General features: G+C 39.1%; 1 protein-coding gene across 16 annotated transcripts in view; it reads right to left on the reverse strand.

Moving 5' to 3' along the window:
- Positions 1-21,348, reverse strand: part of TCF4 (transcription factor 4) — a 349,860-nt gene that overhangs the window by 36,205 nt on the left and 292,307 nt on the right. For all 16 annotated transcript variants that reach the window (XM_081263392.1, XM_081263400.1, XM_081263399.1 and 13 more), the window contains 5 exons: positions 19,917-20,022; positions 16,108-16,241; positions 10,240-10,372; positions 2,045-2,112; positions 1,006-1,084 (listed from right to left, as the gene is read on the reverse strand). In XM_081263392.1, coding sequence (XP_081119518.1) covers positions 1,006-1,084; positions 2,045-2,112; positions 10,240-10,372; positions 16,108-16,241; positions 19,917-20,022 — 520 coding nt within the window. The remainder of the gene's footprint in view (positions 1-1,005; positions 1,085-2,044; positions 2,113-10,239; positions 10,373-16,107; positions 16,242-19,916; positions 20,023-21,348) is intronic.

Below are 21,348 nucleotides of genomic sequence, written 5' to 3' on the forward strand. Positions count from 1 at the left end.
TGACCCTCCCCTATCATGGGGGCTTGGAAATAGCTGATATGAAATCGCATCTTAGTCGCAGTCATTACTTAGGAAAGTTCTGCAACAATCTGAAACTTTCCATTCTCTACCAGGGAACCCAATTTATAATGGGCCATATGAACATTGCATATAGGGGATAAAACAGGGTTCGAGGATGCAACTTTTAGGCAAGGGATCCACTATGGATTACAGTGGATTACTGAAAACTGACCTACTAAAATTCATAGTAGATCCCTTGCCTGTCAGTTTTCAGTCAGGAATGCATGTGATTTAGTTTTGTTTGGAAGCCATCTGTCTTTTTCCAGGGTGAGACAGGTATCAGGTAAGATTTTCTAGATGCGCTTATACAGGAAAGATATTAAGTCTTTTAAATGTATCTCTGAAACGTTAAATGACTTACTGACATATCCTTCAACTTATAATTATTTATTTTGAAGCCATATTTCATGTTAATTTTAGAGGCAAACATCTCCTATGCTCCAAAAAAATTGTTTCACAATTTATTTACAAAATTATAGTTTCTCTCAAATATTCCAATGGCACATATTTTAAAGAGGGAATAATTTGGAAAGGCTGAAATGTCTACAGGAAATGATCTGTGTAAGTAGCCTACATTTGATGACTAAATAGTCTATATTCATATTTACAATTATATTAACCAAGTTTTTTCCATCTGAAATGTTTTGTTGGAATATATTATTCTGCTGTTGGGAGTCTTTGGCAGAGCTAAGAAAAGTTTAAGAAATAAATTTTTCATGTGCCTCTGTAGTCTAAAAGGATCATCTAATTTTTAAGAAAGATTTTGGACGTAAATGTACTGTCATATTGTAATCTGTCTCTCCCATCCTGTTTTATTTGTCTGTGATGTTTTTGGTTTTGGGATGGAGGAGGGGAGTGAATTTCTATCTGCTACAGCAAATGTATAAAAGGGAAATCATTCTCAAAAATTGTTACTAGGATGAAATATGATTTAAGATACAGTACCTGAGAGAGAAGGAGGAGAGCCAACAGGAGTTGAAGGATTTGATGAAAAGCTGTTGTTAGTGTGATCTGGAGAATAGATCTTAAATAGTAAGAAAGAAAAAAAAATCCTTCATTTATTAGGAATAAACAATTAACAGTTTTTAAAACTACAAAGCTACCAATGCCATTCATTTAAATATTACAAGTTACCAAATACATGTAAGCATCAACTATAGTACCAATACTCTGAAATGCAAAATGTAACACCTTCTTCTACAAAATGAGAGGTTAGACAGTATCATTTCTAAGGTTTTACCTCCAATGCCTTTCATTATAATTAGGGCATTCTGATTCCAAAGCTATAGAAGGCCCAGATTAAATAAGCACTTTTACTTAGGACACAATGTTAATATAAGTTGGATTTATTTTACAATCCCAATGGTTAGGAAAAAAGCAACCAGAGATAACCTCCACTTATATTTGCAACTGATAATGTTTAGCTTTTGACCAAAATATCAGGTATAGTTCCTCGGTCAAATAAGGTGTGCCATTTTGTCACTGGGGAGCATCCAGGAAGAGAACCATTTAATTCTGTCTTCCTAGTAGTGGGTGGGCAAAGCAGAGAAGCCAAGTCCCCCAGGTGCCAATAATGTGATGATTCCTCATTTTTTTTAAAATGCCTATTCCAAAGTGTTTTAGAACTATCCTGGCAAAGCTAGCATTATTGGTCAGTGAGCACCATATGACTTTAGAAAATAAAAAGAAATCTACATAGGAAATCTAGAAACTGAAAGGCTCAGAGAATATCCCCAGATCAATAAGTGAACACTCTAGCTTAGCCAACACTGTGAGAAAACAAGATGGTAGAGACCAGCCACGGACAGGACACAAAACCGCGCCCCCTCAACTTTTCCAATGGTCATTATGCAGGACAGCTAACATTTTCCAAAAAATCAAAGATATTTGCCATTCATTTTCTAAAATTCCAAATGTCCACTTCTGATTAAAGTTCATCCTGCTACAATGGTACGCGTGGAGTCCAAAGTCAATATTTCCTCACCGAAGCAAGTGCTTTCCCCAGAGCGTCTCCAGTCTGGGAGCTGCCTGCTGCCCCGCTTCCTCTATTTGCTGCAAAAACAAAAGGCAGAATATGAAAACCAGGCAGTGAGACGTCTAACAATTTTCTATTCCTGGTCCATTTACTCACAATTTAATTGCATTTTTAATGCTAATTACAACACATTAATCTTTAATTAGCATTAATTTGTTTGCTGAGGTAGATGTCAAATATATTCATGTTACATTTTTTTTTACAGATAAAATATAAACCTGACACCTTGGTTTAAAGACAAAGTGTTTTAGTTGCTATTACTTTCCCTCTTGTTGGTTAGGAGTGGTTGCTGGTGACCAGTTGCATGCCAACATGTGGTGGATATTGCTAAGGTGTAGGCAGCACTTCCAGGACACTCAAGTCCCCCAAATCCAGCTTTTCTTTATATATTTTTAAATATCAAATTGAATTACCTTTATGAATAATTTACACCTCTTTTCGAATAAAGAAAAACCTGATACCCAGCAAAATGGGGTTTTCCTCTGAGTGCTCCACAGCTGAATGAAGCAAAATCAACAATAAAAGAATTTATAACTGGTCCAGTTAACAAGGAGAGAAAATATTTTGAATACTTTAAATAACATGTTTTTCACACACTTAAATCCATGTTCACATTAAAAAAATATTTGACTGTTATGCTACTAAAAGTCAATATGTTCTCAAATTCTAGAGATAAAATAAGTCATAAAGCTTTTCTACCACCTTAAACATTGATATTTTATCTACAAAGTGAATTAACAAAGGATAGTATAATACAAGGCATATACCCCAGTGTATAAATGAAAGCCAGCTCTATTTAACATGCACCTTCTGAAGGTAACTTGTGTTTAAGACTAAATGGTAAAATGGGTGAGCCAGGGTGGGCAAAGCAGAGAAGCCAAGTCCCCCAGGTGCCAATAATGTGATAATTCCTCATGTTTTAAAAATGCCCCTGAGGATTAAAACGATGCCTAGAACTCGGGGCATGTTGTGTGTATTAAGACTTCAATCCAAGCAAAGGGGCATAGTACTCAAACAAAACCTATGCAATTTCCAGGGGAAGATGTTCTCACTGTTTGGTGAAATGAAAAAAGGAAATCTTGAATATGCTTATGACTTAAGCAGAATTTCACCGCACACTTGTGTAATCTAAAACATTTTCCCAGCTGTACCAGTGAACCAGAGAGACCTTTTTGGGACCAGCAGGCCTCATCCTCTCCCTGACCTGTAACATGCAACGGTGTAGCCAGACCTTCAAGGGTCAAATCCTGTGCTTCTCCAGGTCCTGATTTCATTTCTCCTGGCCTCTGTTCAGCATAGTTAAGTTCTGCTTCTCACATTTACATATTTAGATGTTGCACGTCAGTTCCATCATCTTTTTTTTTTAAATTGTTTTAGTTGTAGATGGACACAATATCTTTATGATATTAAAACTACATGAATTATTAGTACTCAAGATCATACATGTAAGAAATTTCTTGAAATCAGGGAATGGCATCCTAGAACTGGGCTAGTGGAAGAAATCTAAACAGAAATCAAGCATATTCAAAATTTTAATATAAGATGAAAGATAAATGAAATTATATCTAGTGAGAAAATGAGAAGAATTTCTGTGTAAGTTCTTTAAAAACTAAACACAGCCATGGAGCTCAGTGGTGCATGCCTGTAATCCCAGTGACTTGGGAGGCTGAGGCAGGAGGGTGGCAAGTTGGAGATCAGTCTCAGCAATTCAGCTAGGCTTCTCAATAACTTAGTGAGACCCTGTCTCAAAATAAAAAATAAAACCAAAAGGGCTGGGAATGTAGCTCAGCAGTAGAGGACTTAATGCCAAAATAAAACTAAAACCTAAACGCATTTCTGAATAAAATATAATGAAGATCTGAAGACACAGACAGCACTAGTAGTATTTTGCATTTATTATCATGGTATCTGGGAAAGGAAAATTGTCTTCTTTTCCCTCCTCTGTAAGTAACATTATCTTTTTATTATTATCCCAGCTGCTTGGGAGGCTGAGGAGGGAGGCTGAAGCAGGTGGATCCTGAGTTCAGAGCCAGCCTCAGCAACAGTGGTGAGATGCTAAACAACTCAGTGAGACCCTGTCTCTAAATAACATACAAAAAATACGGCTGTGGATATGGCTCAGTGGTTGTGCTCCCCTGAGTTCAATCCCTGGTACCCCTCACCCCCCCAAAAAAAATTAGAGTGAGCAATGAAAATAATTTGTGATATCTGTTTGATATGAATACAGATCTTCATGAAGTGTACATTTAGAGCCACGCTGGGGATGGGGGATGGGGGGATCACCTTATCTAACAAAGAACCTACACCAAAAAAAAAAAAAACAAAAAAAAAACCCAAGCTATTGTTTTAATTACAGATAAAAATTTGCCACAGAAGTAGTTTTCAAAAGGGCTTAAATTTTAAAAGATCAATTCTTCCTTTGAACAATTTAAAAATGAGAATTATGAACTTTTTAAAAGAAAATTCATGAAACCAAACAGGAAGAATTGAAAACAAATAAAAATAATTTAAAGAATTTTACAAAATAAATTATATATCACACAAAATTGTACTTTAGAAGAGATAAGATATTCCTGTTATGATTTCTTATAGCAGTACACCTTTCTAACTAAGCTTTCTCTTAGTGTCGGTTTTATAAACAGAGATACTAAGACTCAGGAAGTAGTACCAGAAATAGAACCAGCTCCTTACCTCATCTTGTCATGAAAATGTTTCAGAAAACTACAAAGGCTACTCATGGAAGTCACTATAAGAACAGAGTATTTTTTAACATGAGGCCATGTTACCTTGCAACAGCTGGACCACCAAACCCCAGGGCTTAAATTTCAAAGAAGTTTACTGGGGCCAGTTCACCCTCTCCCTGGGAATGCCTTTTGTTCTGTTCCAGGACACCCTGGAGGGGTCACATGTTCAAGATTCCCTGAACATGTTAAGTGAAATGGGTCCTTCTCTTAAGAGATTTCTCTTTTTTGTGTATGATGGACATATCAAAGGGCATACGGAATCAGAAAAGGAATATACTTCTAATCTCAAATGGTCCAATTTTTCCCCTCCTCCTCTTCCTCCAACAAATGAATCATGTTTAGCAAAACATGTATTAAATTTACATTTTCAGCTTTACTATATCAGTACCTGATTACTCTCCAGGCCCAAGTTTTGGTCAACTTATATCATCAGCAATTACCCAAATGCCCCTGTCACAGAAATATGGCCTTGACTTGGGAAGGGCTGTATAGATTCCTTGCATTAGTTTGGTTCTAATCGATTTCTCTTGCTCAAGAGAAAAAATAATCTGCCTCTGAATCGAGTGGCAAGGTAAATATGGATGGGAGATGAGCAGTTATGAAGAGGAACTGTAATTTTGTAGGAGGATTCGACACTGCCAGCCACCCAAGAATTGTTCAGTGGGACAGATCACAGGTGCTGTGGCCGGCTGGAAGATGAAGCGGCAAGCAGGGCCTCGGAGCCGGGCTGCGTGCTGGACCACCCTCTGTCTTGGCCTTCGCTTTGGGGAAGTGGCAATTCCCTTCAGAACACACCCGAAACAAAACACTGGGATGAGTGGTGCCTGGGGATCAAGTTCTGAAAAAAATCAGAATTTGGAAAATGTGTTTCCCTTTTATTGCACACTCATAACCTGAGGCCAGGAACATCATGAAGACATCAAAGGAACAAGAAGTGCAATCCGTGGTGTGTTTGCCTTAGCGAGGACAACTGCTTTAGCCTGAAGTTTCTCTGAACTGTGTCCGAGTGACCCTTATGTCATAAAACCAGTAGGAGCAGCATTACGATGCCCTGAGCTTGTCTGTGAAGATGAGCAAAAGGGGAATGTTTCCAGCACTCCTGCTACTATGGCATTTGTAGAAGAAAAACTCGAATATGGTCTGCAATGCTAGAATATGGAGTAGGAAGGATTCCAAGGAATGAATACGGGGGTGGGGGTGGGGGGCGCGCTTGTGACCATGTGCAGGAAACGGTGAAGAGGACTTAAATGAGACTGGCTTGTTGTTCTGCCTTGGTGGTCTCTAACTACCAAACACCCAATATGATGCTGCTGGATACGACTCACATTACTCTGTTACTCTGTGCCTGGTCATCACCCAACTGTATCTGAAGGCTCAAGATCCTTGTAAAATACAAAGTGAATGTTATGTGACTAATCATAAAATGACTGTGAAACCAGGTCCTCCAGGGAAAAGGGACACAATGTTTACACTAGAAAGTCACATCCTAAAATGCATCATGTCATACAAACATGTCATTAGAAGTGAAAGTTGTTAGCCAGATTAATTCATGATCCAGCTAGATAGTTCAGAGTAATCTTCAGCACATGGTGTATTAAATCAATCTTGGTAGTCTGTTCCTTCAACACTACTTGGTTTGAGCTTTGAAAACATAGGAAATATCTTGCATTAGGAAGCGGGCCAGTGGAAGACTAATAAAACAACAATAGTTATTATATCCATTATGTTAGTTACATGCCCGATTCCTTCCAAGGGGAAGGGAGGATGTTGAGCCCCAAGCCACAAGGGGTACATTCTATGAATGTACACAGATGGCAACTCCCAGTGGGGAGCTGGAAAGAGTGCTCAGAGGCTCTCAGCTTGAAAAGTTTCAGTGGACTGGACTATAGTCAAGGGTCCTCTTACTTCTGGTCAGGAAGGGCTACATACGGCAGTTAGGAAGGAAATACGTGGATAGCAAAATGCACGTGGCTACTTTCCTGTAGTCATTTCTGTTCTCTCTAGCTTGTACTAATAATTTATTAACTTTCCTCCTCTGTCTGTATGCTCACATGCACAGGAATTAGACTACTCTGCTTTTGAGATATACCAGCAGCACAACATTAGAAGGGTTTTAGGAATCAAGTTGAAGGCTCTAATGCTGGTAACTTAAAAGCTTCTCTCCTTAATGGGGTGCTACACCAGCTGAGCTACTGTGAATCTGTGCTGTGTTCTACCTATCACTTTCATATAATTCCAGGGTACTTAAGACCCTCTTTCAATTCAGAAATGGGTAAAATCATCTCTAGAGTTTGCTAACAAGGTTTGAGAGTAGACTGCATGTCACAAATAAAATATTTCAGTCTTCAATTCTCTCATTGATTCATGAATGAATGCATCATTTAAAAATAAAACCCTCTCATTAATATAATCTAAGTTTGATTACTTCCTAAAGGTTTCTCAAAAAAACAATACTGGGGATTAAAAGACAAGAGAAAAATAAAACCACGAAACAATGGTCACTTCTTCTAAGCAAAACAAATAACAAACTACCCCAAACCTCAGTGAGCACTTTTCCTCTGTGAAATGCATAAGATGGACAAGAATTCAGTGTGCAGTTCCAGAGAGGTTACTGTCTGATGGTTCCAGAGCACCAGTCTCACTCTATAGGCCTGGGCTAGACTACTCTCATTTCAGGACAACTGCTGACCACTAAGAAGCACACTGCTACATGAAACTGAGACGCAGACCTGGTCTTCTGAATTGAGAAGGCCACTTCCTGAGACATCAATGCTGTGCATTCAAAAGGATCGAACTGCCTTGCAACTTTTTACCAAGAAAACTTGAAAAATGTGACATCCATGTGTTAGTGTTTGAGCCCCATTCTTATGACATTAGTATTGCTTACAGTTATTTTCTACAGAATCATGTGTGTAATCTCAAACATGTGTCAGGCTATGTGTTCCCTATTTACCAATTATTTAATTAGCTCTGTTTGTTCTTTGAGATATAGGCAACGTAATATTTCTTTATTTCCTGCATTTCAGAATGAGTGAATGTACGCCAAATATTTTCAAAAGTCTACAGATGTATCCTATTAATCCATACAGTTTGTTAGTGAAGTATCACTAACACCAGAAGAGAAAGCTTCTTTTCTTGTCATACAGACATGGTACCATTGCTGCCTTCAACCACCCACTAAAAACCAAACTGAAGTCTAAGAAAACTGAAGTGGGAAGAAACATGATCCTTGGGAAGACTGAACAGTACGAAGGCTTATCATCATCCTTAATTTTCTTTGTACTTAAAGAATTGGAGGACATGTTATTTTTAAGGGAGAACATTCTAGAATTCTAGGAACCTTAAAGTGCTTTCTGCATTTACGCAAATTAATGGTAGCCTATTCCTCCAAAAAGCTGAACTGTCATAGCTACTTACATCCTAAAAGATTATAAACTTTTTCATATTCTGCTAATGGATTTTGACAAGTACATGCATTATTGTGAGATATTTCATGTAATAACTTTCCTAAAAATTCCTTTTCTGGCTTTCAAAAACCCTATACTTTCCTCTTTTCAAATTAGATCTCTTTATTACTTTCTAGACCCTTAGCAGGGTTCTGTAGTCTCTAACAAGTTGAACCCATACTAAAAATGCAGAAGCCGCACATGGCTCCACTGGACCTAGACCCACTGAGAGGACAGTCCTGTGCATTGACAAGCTCATGATGAGGCACCAGCTGAAACCAAGTAGATCTCACTCCCACTGTGCCTGTGGCTAAGCTGCCCAGAGCTCACCAAGGATGATGTACATGATCGAATAATATCTCTTTCTTCCTAAGTCATAGTGCCTTTCCCACCAGGAAGATTGTTTTGCAGATTAATCTACTTTTTTTTTTTTTAACAGAGCCTAAGTATGTATTCCTCAACTCAAGGGTCTGCTCCACCTTCATACCTTCCTAAAAAAGAAAATTACTCAAACCACAAGTAGACAGGAAATCTGTCATGTAAGAGGATGAATGACTGGTCATTCTCCTTTATAACCAGATCTCATGAGAGCAGAAAGGGGCTTTCCATTTGTCAAACCGCACTGAAGTGAAATATGCTTTTCTCTCTCTTTCAGTTCTGCACTTTTCTTTCTTCTTGTTTTTCAAATCTGCCAAAAGTGCACTGAGAGCTAAGAAACTTCCCCATGTGACCTCTGTCCAGAGCTCTCCAAGGTCAAAATGGTGTAACATACTCCTAGAAGTTTTATTATTAAGTCACGAAAATGGAAACTCTTTCCTAAACTGGCTTCTCAGTGAGGCATGATGGTGGAGGGCTGCTAGGTGGATCACCCCAAGAGTGAAATAATTTACCGAATAAGCAGAGAAGGTATTATTTAGGCAGAAATTATATTTGCAACATTTCAAAATGCATCTCCTTCATCAAAAAAACGCTCCCACATAAGTGATTCACACCACTTCCAAAAGTTCTACAGACCATCAAAAAAAAAAAAAAAAAAAAAGGAAAAAACTGTCAAGAACTAAGAAGGATAAATAGCAGCATTATTCTGTCACACAATGTTCTCTCAAAAACAGATTCTAGAGTATTCTCATTAGTGACCCTCTGGGAATGATTGTGAGGCCAAGGGAAGTGTGGACTGAACTAGAACCAGAGGGAGTAGTGGCCAAGGAAGTCAGGTTTCAAGGAGGGCGGGTAATGCCAAGGTGGAGCTCGCTGCCCATGTGGATGGAAGCCGTCGGGGCAGATCCAGGAGTGGCAGCTGCCTCCCTCTAGGGTAGCGGGACCCCCTGCCTAGATTTTCTCTCAGGAGGAGAGTACTTGAAGGCGAGGACCACAAGGCAAGTCATGACAATCAGGGACAATCTTCTTGGCCCTTAACTCATTACACAGGAGTAGCCAGTCCTTTCTGGCCTTCTAATGCCAGCCATCTTCTCTCTCTCCTGCCGGAAGCACTCCATTATGCCACATTCTCCAGAGGCCTGAGCGCACCTGGCTATCAAGAGTCACCTGAGCCATTTCACAGGAGGAGGGTGTCACCGTCATGGCTAAGGACTTAGCAGAGAAATGGATCTGGGAAGTGGCAAATGACAACTGTTAAGAGTTATTCCGGCCCCTTTCCTCACCTGTCTTCCATGGCTGGTCTTAAGAGGGGTTCACTTTGTTCACCGAGAGCGTGAGAAGCGAGTGAGTTTGGGTCTACTTAAACCCTTGTTAAACGTAATGTCTTCTAATGGACAGAGAAGCCAGATTTCAGTTTCTTAGGACCAAAACCATGGCTATGATCAAGCCAGTGATTATTTCTGTTTGATTCACTTGTCTGTCCATTCCGTTGGGTGACAAGTCTCTGTCGCTTGCCTGCTGTTCAGTTCTATGGGTAAAGAGCGGCCCGGCATTATCAACCCTGACACGGACTCACCCATGATACTGTCTGTCCCGTTGGCAGGAGGCGTGCAGGAGGAGGTGCTGTAGTGGTTTGTGCCACTACGGTGGAAAGTGGACATCGGAGGAAGACTGGAATTGATGTCTGCTGAGGAGTGTGATGGATAGCTCTAGAGCAAGGAGAGAAAGGAGCCACATTCAATCACAAGATACTTAGTGAGTGTGTTTTCTAATACTTCTTTCAAAACTCTCCATTCTGCAATGGAGATAAGCTTTCAGAATTACAAAATAGGTAAGCACACATCTTGCTTAGGCCTGACAGCTTTCATTTTTCAAATAACAAAATACACAGACAGCACAGTTGGTTTGGGTTTGCATCAAATGTTGAGGTGGACCATGGCAACACAGGACACCGAAAAATGATCCCAATCTCTAAGTCTACAAGTCATGGTTCAAAATCATCTCCAAGACTTCAGCCACATAAAATACCATTTCTCCTGTTATTTTCATGGCCTTTTGGTAGAGTTGAACTGATTTCACTGAATAACACATAAAACAAATAGTAAGAGCCACAGATTTACATTATACTTCATCAAACCTTCTGAACACTAAATGGCAAAGAGTAACCAGTTTCAAATATTCCTGTCAAAGTGGATTATCCTTCTGAATCTCAGCAACAAGAATAAAATAGTGAAGGACAAGAATTTAAAAAGCACTTATGCTTATCTCTCTCCCCAAGTATCAACATGGAAAGGCCTCTCCCAGTGGCTGTCCTGAGTGAACCTGAGCCAATCTGAACTGAGAATGATGGATTTTGACTTGAATTCTTTCCAGCCTATTTTTCTTTTCAAGATAAAAAGGTATTGAATGTGTTGTAAACGAAAAATATTTAAGATGAAATAAACTATTTCCTTGTATGTAATTATCTTTCCAAGGACTATGGATTATAATATTATTGGAGATGCTGTGAAAATTATTTAATTTTAAATTAGCCATCAAATATAATGCTGATATTCAGGGATGCTTAAGGGTACAACATTTGCTCAGAAGGAGAGAATCTAGTGTCTTGGTGGTTCCCTCTTGATTTTGAGAACCACTCTGAGTTCTGCTCTTCCTGGAAGACTGATTGCCTTATGACTTCTAGCTCTGCCATGGTCTCTTCCCTTCTAGGAGTTCCTAATGCAACTGTGCCATTTAACGCTCAATCCTATGTTGCCTGTCACTCAGGCTCTTTCAAGTCCATTTCCAACTCTTGAAGGAGAATGAAGTTGGGGGTCTCTGCATGTCACAACTTATGGCTGAGTGCCAACACACAATGACACTGTAGGTTCAAGGAGTAGTTTGCTATTACAGTTTAATAAACAAAAGCTTAAGATCATGGCGTATTTGAGAGAAAACTAAATGGTCTAGAAAATCAATCTACATTTTAGAGCTGCATTCACCAATGATACATGGATGTCTTTGAAAATATTACCCCTGCACATCTAAAATAGTCCAACTTAAAAGACTTTAGAGAAGTAGGCATGGTGATGCATGCCTACAATCCTAGTAGCTCAGGAGGTCAAGGCAGGAGGATTGTGAGTTCAAATCCAGCCTCAGCAACTTAATGAGGGTCTAAGCAACTCAGCGAGACCCCGTGTCTAAATAAAAAGGGCTGGAGATGTGCCTCAGTGGTTAATTGTCCCTGAGTTTAATCCTTGGTTAAAAGAAATAAGAAAAAAAAAAAGATTTCAGAGAAAGAATACATAGGGTAAGCTTAAACTGCTCCAAGTTCCTGAGAGTGCCTTTTGAGCTTTTACAGTTCATGGACTCTTTCCCTGAACAAAAAATTCCTTAGGCTACTCGTTTTACCTGACACTTGAATTTCCTAAGTAGTCCATGGAATTTTCTCTAAGAATAATAAAGTGGGCCCATTCTGCAGCAAAGCTAACCTGAAAACTAGGCAGGCCAAGGGACACCAATCTTGAAAGAGCAAGGTTAGATTTACTTATGCTTTAGGGCTAAAGACTATAATAAAGTATAAAGGAACAATGTGGAAAAAGAAATAAAAAAGAAAATGAGATGGTGTGACTTCACTTCTACACAGCTCTATTCCTTGCTAAGATTTTGGAGAAGAGACAAACTATAAATCAGTCCTAAGTGTGTGAAAACCTAAAAAAGAAGAATAGAATTACACAAAATATTAAATAATATTATAATCAGAAGAGGACACAGGGAAAGGATAATTTTATCAGTGAGATTTTGGACCCCTTGACCTTTATATAAAATGGACAGTGATTTGACACACAAAGAGTAACCACTGAATTCAGAGAATAAAAAGAAAAAATTAATCCCCATAGATTTTTAATAGGGGAAACTAATGCAATCCTGTTAAATCAGTTATTTTTAGAGATTCAGAAAATTAGATGCTGAAAGAAATTAATGAGATTTATGACTAGATTACTTTTCAGTGAAAGTATCTTGAAAACTACTGTCACTCAGAGACATAATAAACACACCACAGAGAACATTAGTGATATGAGAGTAACGTCTCTTTTAGAGGATTTAGAGATCAACTCTAAGAGGTTCTCTTAGTCTCTTCGTCCATCTATTACTGTCTGTTCGGCTTGCTACGAAGGCACAAAGGGCACATGATAAAGTGAACGCTTGTGGCTTTCCAAGCCCACTGTTTATTTTTTACTTTTTTTTTTATGGTACTGAGGATGGAACTCAGGGGGCACTCAACCACTGAGCCACATCCCCAGCCCTATTTTGTATTTTATTTAGATACAGGGTCTCACTGAACTGCTTAGCACCTCACCATTGCTGAGGCTGGCTTTGAACTCGCCATCCTCCAATCTCAGCCTCCTGAGCCTCTGGGATTACAGTTGTGCACCACCGCGCCCAGCTCTTTTTACTTCTGATACTCATGATAATGTATTTAGAATCTCCTGACAGAGCAAGTGTTGGAAATGTTTGCTTGGTGATTTTTTTTAATCAGCTTCTGGGTTGATAAACTAAAAATTACAAAAATATAATACTGGTAGCACATATTAAGAAATAAAATCATGTTTTGGGCTAAGGTAGGGTTCCATGGCCTTGGCATTATTGATCTTCCATGCTGGTCTCCTGTGCATCACATTTACCACAACTCTGGCCTCTACCCACTAGATTGCAGTAGCACCTACCTCCTAGCTACAACAACAAAAATGTCCCCAGACATTGCCAAAGGTTCCCAGAGGGCCAAAATCACTCCTCATTGAGAAACACTGGGCCAAATGATTTATGTTACAAAAAGTAAAAGACAATAGAAATTTCATCATATTAAAATTTTAAATCTCCTACATTATTTCACTCTGCAGGGCAGAGACCATGCCAGACAGTGAGGACTCCATCCTATTTTTTAAAAAAACTCTGCCAAGCCACTCCAAACTTAAATCTTCTGCAACAACCCATTCCAAAGCTTAACCACAAACTCCATTCATCTGGGTGATTTTGTGTGTGCATCTGCAACAATAGTAATCAGCTGTGGGCTCCTGTGGCACAGGCTGATGCTGTAAAGGGGATTTAAAGGCTTAAAATAGGACTTGACAATCACTATTGAAACACGTGGACTTCAAGCTTTGTAATTACACATTCTATCATAACATGGCATAAAGTGATGATAGCAATAATGTCTCTAAAACATTTTACCTTTAGAGATAATATATACGTGGTCAAATTATCCCCAACATAATCCAGAGAAAGTTCTCTTTCTTCCACCATCCCTTTATTCAGAATGAGACTAGGCAAATGATACAGACTAAAATCATAAGGAACTATTTCTATTTTCAAGTGAAAAGACACTGACTGCCACGGTATATTCAAATTATTCTCAGTCAGCCTCAGATTCTTTAAGTCACTTCACCAAGAGATTTTCATATGGTTAAATACTGAAATTACAATGACAACTAGTGTATAATTCAACAGCTCCACTCTCAGTGGGGAAACTCAGTAAAATATCTTCCCATAAACTTTACTCATTTACTCTTTAAGACAAAACCTTACTCTCTGAAACCTGCTAACTGATCAGGTTAAGAAGGAAAACCTTGTGCTCTGTGATGGATAAGTGACATTGCAAATTTGACTTCTCATGCAGTCTTTAGGGTTGTTTCTTCAAAATGATCTTTCTTCCTGGTGGGTAATATTGTTTGGGGTCACTAAAACGTTTTTGTAGTTGGTTTCTATTTTGAAATTACACTTTTGGTGCATGTGAGTGTATTTTAAAGATACCCCTCCCCAAGCCATGGAGTCAATTGGGTTTTAAAATGAAATCACCTACTGCAAAAACTCTAGAGCATGACAGGAAAGGAAAGAAAAAAAATTACAGGAAAGAAGGAAAACAAACATCAAATAGACGGCTTTTTCAGAAGATGGAAATTCCAACATACGAAGAGAGGGCTCCCAACTTCTATGTGTAATCAAAACTTTGCTAGGTTTGCTCATGGGTTCCTAGAGAAGTGGAAAATGATAGTGGAGAAGTAAAAATGAGAGCCAAAAGAAATTCTAGTATAATAATAGTTGATATTTCTATAAGTTTTCACTCCAATACCTCTATGTAGGAGGTGGGAGAAGAGGAAATTTGAAAGCCAATCATCTGCTCTTTACTGAAAATGGGCTAAAATGTGAGATAGTTTGTGATTTACACACTTGAACTTGGGAGATGAGACAAAAAGGCCAATTCCTTCTCTACCATTGGCCCCTCAGGAATGCATAGGCTACTCTACCATGTGATGCCTCCATCCCTAGGACTAATTAAATATGCACATCCAAGGATATCAGAAGTATAAACTTCTAGAGTCTTTATGGTTGTGAGAGTAGAATGTAAGGCCCCTTTTTGCTCTGTGAAGCAGTTAAACACAAGAGGAAAGACCACAAAAATCAGAGGAAAAATCATAAATGTGGACATGAGGAGAACAAAATGTACAAACTGGGACAGAAAGAGAGGTGATGCAAGTACCACCTGCACCAGGACTGGCCATGTCCTTTTGCATTGGTAGATTTGAGGTCCAGACATTTTTTTTAACACTAAATCACTGCACAAGGGACTTGAGCCCCATCTGATTTGCACCCCAAAACTAATTCATAACCAAGACTCTTCTGTTTCACTTAATGGTAGACTTAAATTCCTAAGTGGATTCTGGACTGTGGTAATTTTTCAGTCTATAAACAGTCATTTGAGTTGCTTCCTTAGGATAAATAGATTTCTTTTTAGGAGGGATGAGAGTACAGACCATGGACAGAGTGGAAACTTTCAGTAATGACAGACTTAACATCTTATAGCCCAGCACTTTCCACCTGGAGTACAGCAGAGCAGTATCCATGGCAGACTGAGGTATATGGGGGGAAAAAAAAAAACCAGAAATGTAGAAAAATGGAATCTGTCCTATGTGGAACCCCGTATTCCTGTTACTTATGGGAGAACCTGGAAAATACAAAGTCTTTCCTTTGCATGCTCCACGGCAGGTCAAAGTTGACATGGAAATGCCCATATGTGATGCATACAAGCTACTCCAAAGTCACTGAGTGGCCCTGTCCTCTGATGAATATCTTAGAAAAGCTCAGAGAACCAAAACAGGAAAAGGAACCACAGCTGAAATCCCTCACTTGAATAGATTGTGTGTTCTTAAAAGAAACTGAGGCTATGATAAGGAAAGCACAGATTGAAATACAATAAACAAGAGGACAATGACAAAGAGGATCTAGAGGGCTTCCAAAGGTAACCTGACTGTCAGGTCTCCATCAGAAAAACATACAACAGTAAGAATAATGGGAATGTGCCGCGGCTGCATTTATTTGCAGAGTCCTGTGCACACCCATGAGAAGACAGGGCTGAGGTTTCGCACAGGAGCCCTGTTCCCCCCATCCCTGCAAAAGTCCACCTTACCAAACGCTCATGTGGATGCAGGCTGCAGTAGCTGCTAGACTGTGGAATATGAGAAGAATTGCCCAACATGCCTCCGTAGCCAGGCTGACTCATCCCACTGGAGGAGCTCCAAGGGTCACTGCTGTGATGGCCATCTGTAAAGAACAAAGGAAACCATGACTTTTCTGAGGCATTCAGCCTTGCCTTATAGAATAGGGGTTTTTCATATACTTGAAAATGACCGCCTGTTGTGTATTCATCTTGGTGTTGGTTAGCTAATTACATCAGAAGACAGTCATCATTATTCCCCCCCGCCCCCCCCCCAGAGGCTCTGCATTATCAAACAAACAGAAACATTTCACAAAGTTAGTGCTCTTAGTAAGAGCTCAACTGTAAAAGAGCATGTTTCTACAGCAGCATTACGTTAAGTCAGCAAGGTAATGAATGCTGGAGAAACATTTCTTACAAATCTCTGACCAATGCCCCCAACTTTTTTTTTTTTTAGTAAAAATCAACTACAAAATTAAATTGTTCCTGAACTTTGAGGTAAAAATAAAATACTTGAGACATTATAGAGATGGCACGTTTACAAGTTTTAAAAGCCTACAATGAAATAAGTAAAAAAAAAAAAAAAAGCATCTGATTGAAAAGGTTTGATTTTATTTTTGTAACATTCATAATAGAATTGATATTATAATTATATTATGATATGTAGGGAAGAGGACTCTAGGTTATGGTTGTTTTTATTGGTATAGAGGTATACAGCTGTCTTCAACCTTTAGTAGCAATTCAAAGGGTACAATCATATCATGAGGTAGATACGATGCTATAGAGAATTTTGAGAACCCCTGGATTTCACAAAATTATTTAGAAGTTAAGAAGAGGTTTCAACTAAATGCTGAATGTAGAAGAGAATTAGATGTGTGCAAATTAATTGTGCTTATCATTCGGCGGTAGGGAGAGGGAACATGGGAAGAATAGATGAACTCTAGATAGGGCAGAGGGGTGGGAGGGGAAGGGAGGGGATATGGGGTTAGAAATGATGGTGGAATATGATGATCATCATTATCCAAAGTACATGTATGAAGACACGAATTGGTGTGAATATACTTTGCATACAACCAGAGATATGAAAAATTGTGCTCTATATGTGTAATAAGAATTGTAATGCATTCTGCTGTTATATTTAAATTAAAAAAATTAACAAAAAAGAGGTTTCAAACTATATGGCAACTATGTGAATATCTTTTACAATGAAATTCATCTTTTGTGAACACCAGATTAAGAACAGTCCTACAGATTCTTTCCATTCCCTGACCTTATACATGGTTTCTATTCTTTCAATAGTTAAACAAAAATTATTAAGTGCTGGATATAGACCAGGAAATCAGCTGGGTACTAAATGGATAGCAGGAATTGGTTCTCAGAAATATGGTTATTTCCCCATAACATTTTATTTAACAAAGCCTTTTAAAAATTTAGGTAATAGGCAAGTTAAGTCTGATAATGTATTTCATGAAGCTGATTTTCACTGAGTGTTTAAACCCAGAAGTTTGAATCTCAGGACGGGACAAGTTTCAGAACAGACAGGAAGAGATGGTAGATTTCTTTCTTCAAGAACCAAGAAGCAAAATCTTGTCTGTGATTTTGACAACTTTTAGAGTTTTAATGAGGAGATGGAAATTAAAGTTAAAAATAAAGAGGCCACAGTAGTAAGTTTAAAATATGCCTTAGACAATCTCCGAATATCTTTTGCCTTAATTGCATTATATTAACCACTAAATTCTCAGGGTACTATTGCATCCCTCTATTGAAGGAAGCTGGTGTGAGACAGGATCATGATGCCACCGTTCCTGATTTGTCATATAAAACACAGGAATTTTAAGAAGTTATCATTCAATGTGCTTTAGACGGAGTCCTCAGATTACAGAAGTTTAAATGTCACCCTAAATTCAAATATGAAGTTGAAGACCACTAACATTTTAAATAGAAGGCACATTTGACAAATAAATTGAGAATATATGTCATTGAATAAGAGCCTTTTGAAACATTCTGACAGTGTGATGCATGGGGGGCAGTACATTCAGGATTGTTAACGCAGAATGTTCTACTCAGTGCAGACTTATATAAATACACATTTTACATAAATTATGCTTTTCACAGTAAATTAATATTTATCACATCCCATGATCTTGGCATAATGTTGTTTTGAAGAATAGAATTAGATGCGTGCAAATTAATTGTGCTCATCATAAATGTCAACTCAGTTTTTTGTTGTTTTTTTTTGGGGGGGTGGGTGTTCATATGCAGAAGAACAAATTTGTTCCCCACATTTTGTGTGGGTTGCTACGAAAAGGCACCTCCTGTTTCGATCTACCTGGACTCCCCTACAACATGCATAGTTCAAGCAAGACACTTTTCAGGCAGATCAAAGAAATCTGTCACTTTCCTCAATGAAAATCTACTTGGAGTGATGAATCCCTGAGTTGACACCTGTGAGCACCTGTAGTTCAATTTCTCCCACGCTTACAGAGAGGGGAGCTGATCAGAGGCAGCTGCTATTTGTAGCTAAAAGTGGTAAGCCCTTTGTCATGACCAACCTGCTGTGCCTCTTTGAGAGTTTCAACTAGGATGGATCTTGAAGATCAAGGATCCTCATGAACATGAGAATCCATTATTGTGTGGAGCAAATTCTCTCTATTCCCAAGAGACCCATTTCATTCAATTTTATAGATTTTCCATGGAATCTCACATGTGAACTAGCCATCTAAGAAAGCGAACACTCTGAAGGGAAAGAAGATAAGTCCCCTTTCATCAGGAAGATTTTGAGAGTGCTCACTGTTATCTGTGTGAGATATCATGCTGTTCCCCTGGAACATTCTGCTCCAACTACATTCTCGTTCTCTTCCTGTGACTTGGCACTTCTTGGAGTAGCATAAAGAGGGAAGTCCCATGGCACTTCAGCAAGACACACTCTAAATACAGTGCTCCGACCCAGGCAAAAAAGTTAAGTTTCTGCATACAGGGCTGCTTGGTAAACTCTATATCTAAATTCAGGGTAAGTTGGCAACAAGATCATTACATTTTGAAAATAAGTATCATGGGCAAAATCAGGGATGGAGCCCTGAGCTGCATCCTCTGAACTGTCCATTCTTAGAGTAACTGCTGTCATTTTAACCACCTTAGTCTTTCCAAGGCAGCAGAAAGGAGCTGTTCTACAGGGGCAATAAATATACTCTGGGGGACACAACACCCATCTGCTTTTCATTAAATAGACTGGACAAGTAGAAGAACAAATATGGTTTATTGACCATGAAGCTACATTTTTTCTACATTTGTTGTCTGGCCCCTCAAAAGTTGTGCCTTTCATCCAAAATGAGTTAGCATGTTGGGATTGAGTTTTCTCCATGGACTATTCCAACCTTTAGACAGGGCCACTTCACCTTAAGTGTTCACATCACCTTTAAATGGAATTAAAAGGTGGTTTTAATCCCGACTAAATCCAGGATGCTCAAAACAGAGACTAAGCTGCAACACTTTGAACTACACAACCGGCGTGGGGATGGTGAAAATGCCATCTTGTAATTCCAATGGCAGCCTCAGCGCTGAGTGAGGCAGACTCACTTTACCTCCACTCATTATTGCTCAAGAAGTTACAGCCTCAAAAAAAAAAAAAAGTCTTATAAATAAGTTTTGGTTAATTAATTCACTTTGAAGTAATTCAGTCCTAAGAAGTTCCATTTGTCTCCCCACTTCTCTGTGTTCTGTTTTGTCCCATTCACTACATCTGAAAACCCTGTGGATTCCCCCGGTATGCAGAAACGCCTTACCTTGCATGAAGAAGGAGCTGGGGAAAGTGCTGGCTGCTGGCTTTGAGGAAGGGTAGCCTGGCGAGTCCCTATTGTAGTCGGCAGTGCTTGCTGATGGAGCATAGACCTGAGGAAGGAGAACCAAATGAATGTTGCTTTCTGCATTGACCAAAGCATCTCCACATCCACTGTTTGATAAGAAGCAGGCTCAAAATGTTAATTTCTGACCTTATCCAGTCCAAGACCGATGAAAACCCCAGAAAAGCTGCCCCTTTCAAATATAGGAGGTGGGGGTGGGGGAATGTTCCGTAAATTTGTGTGAACAGAAAATAACCAGGTATGAGACTTTCCAGTCACAGACCACAATAGTGTCAACCATGTGGAGCTGTAAACATACTATGTAAGACCCCTGGGGTAGTCCTGAGTCTAAGCATCTCTGCTTTTTAAACACAGATGGCCCATGAGCACATGAAAGGTAAAAGCAGAAAGATATGCACCCAATCCAGCTTCTCTGAAAAGACAGAGCACAACTTTCAATTAAAAATTTCACTGGTTGGGGCTGGGGATGTGGCTCAGCGGTAGCGCGCTCGCCTGGCATGCGTGTGGCCCGGGTTCGATCCTCAGCACCACATACCAACAAAGATGTTGTGTCCGCCGAGAACTAAAAAATAAATATTAAAAATTCTCTCTCTCTCCTCTCTCACTCTCTCTCTCTCTCTCTCTCTCCCCCTCTCTCTTAAAAAAATAAAATAAAAATAAAAATTTCACTGGGGGAGGGGAATGAGGACAGGGAGGGGGGGGGAAACACAAATGAAGCATCCGAACCACAGAAAGCGATAAATCTATCTTGGACTATCAAATTCCCAGAGTGTCAGCTTTTTTGCAGAGATGCATGAAAAAGGCTATTTGTTTTTAAAAGCCTGGATCTAGACAAGACCACCAACAATCTGAGTGTACACAGGAAGAAGGGGCCCTCTTCCTTAGTGCTTCTTGTATTTGTGTGTACCATAAACTTTAAAAGTGAGCCAAAAATCTCATTTACTTCTATTCGTTTACTAATACTCAGGAGACTTGGGGAACTCGTTTTTATAAAAATAGCCTGTGTGTATTTTCTTGTTTATGTTTCTTTCAAACAGGACACCATACTAGAAGAGCGTTAATTCATAAGGTATAGTTTAACTATCAACTGGTTTTCCTTGCCTTTCTTTGCTCTCTCTCTCTCTCCTCTACCCCTGTCCTCTTTCTCTCTGTGTGTGTTTACTTATTTATTTTTAATCCCCATTTTCTTTCACTCTCAAAGTTTCTCTCTCCAGATGGTCGGAAAGACTGAAACCCTGTCATCCTCCTGATGAAAATGGATACCTTCCTGCCTCCATTTTGAAGCAGACAGTGGCTCACAAAATTGGCACTGAGCCTACAGTGACAGTGGCAGGTCACAGCGAAAGAAAAAGGA

The sequence above is a fragment of the Spermophilus citellus genome (genome assembly GCF_964194105.1).
Source record: "Spermophilus citellus genome assembly, chromosome: 12".
NCBI lineage: Eukaryota > Metazoa > Chordata > Mammalia > Rodentia > Sciuridae > Spermophilus > Spermophilus citellus.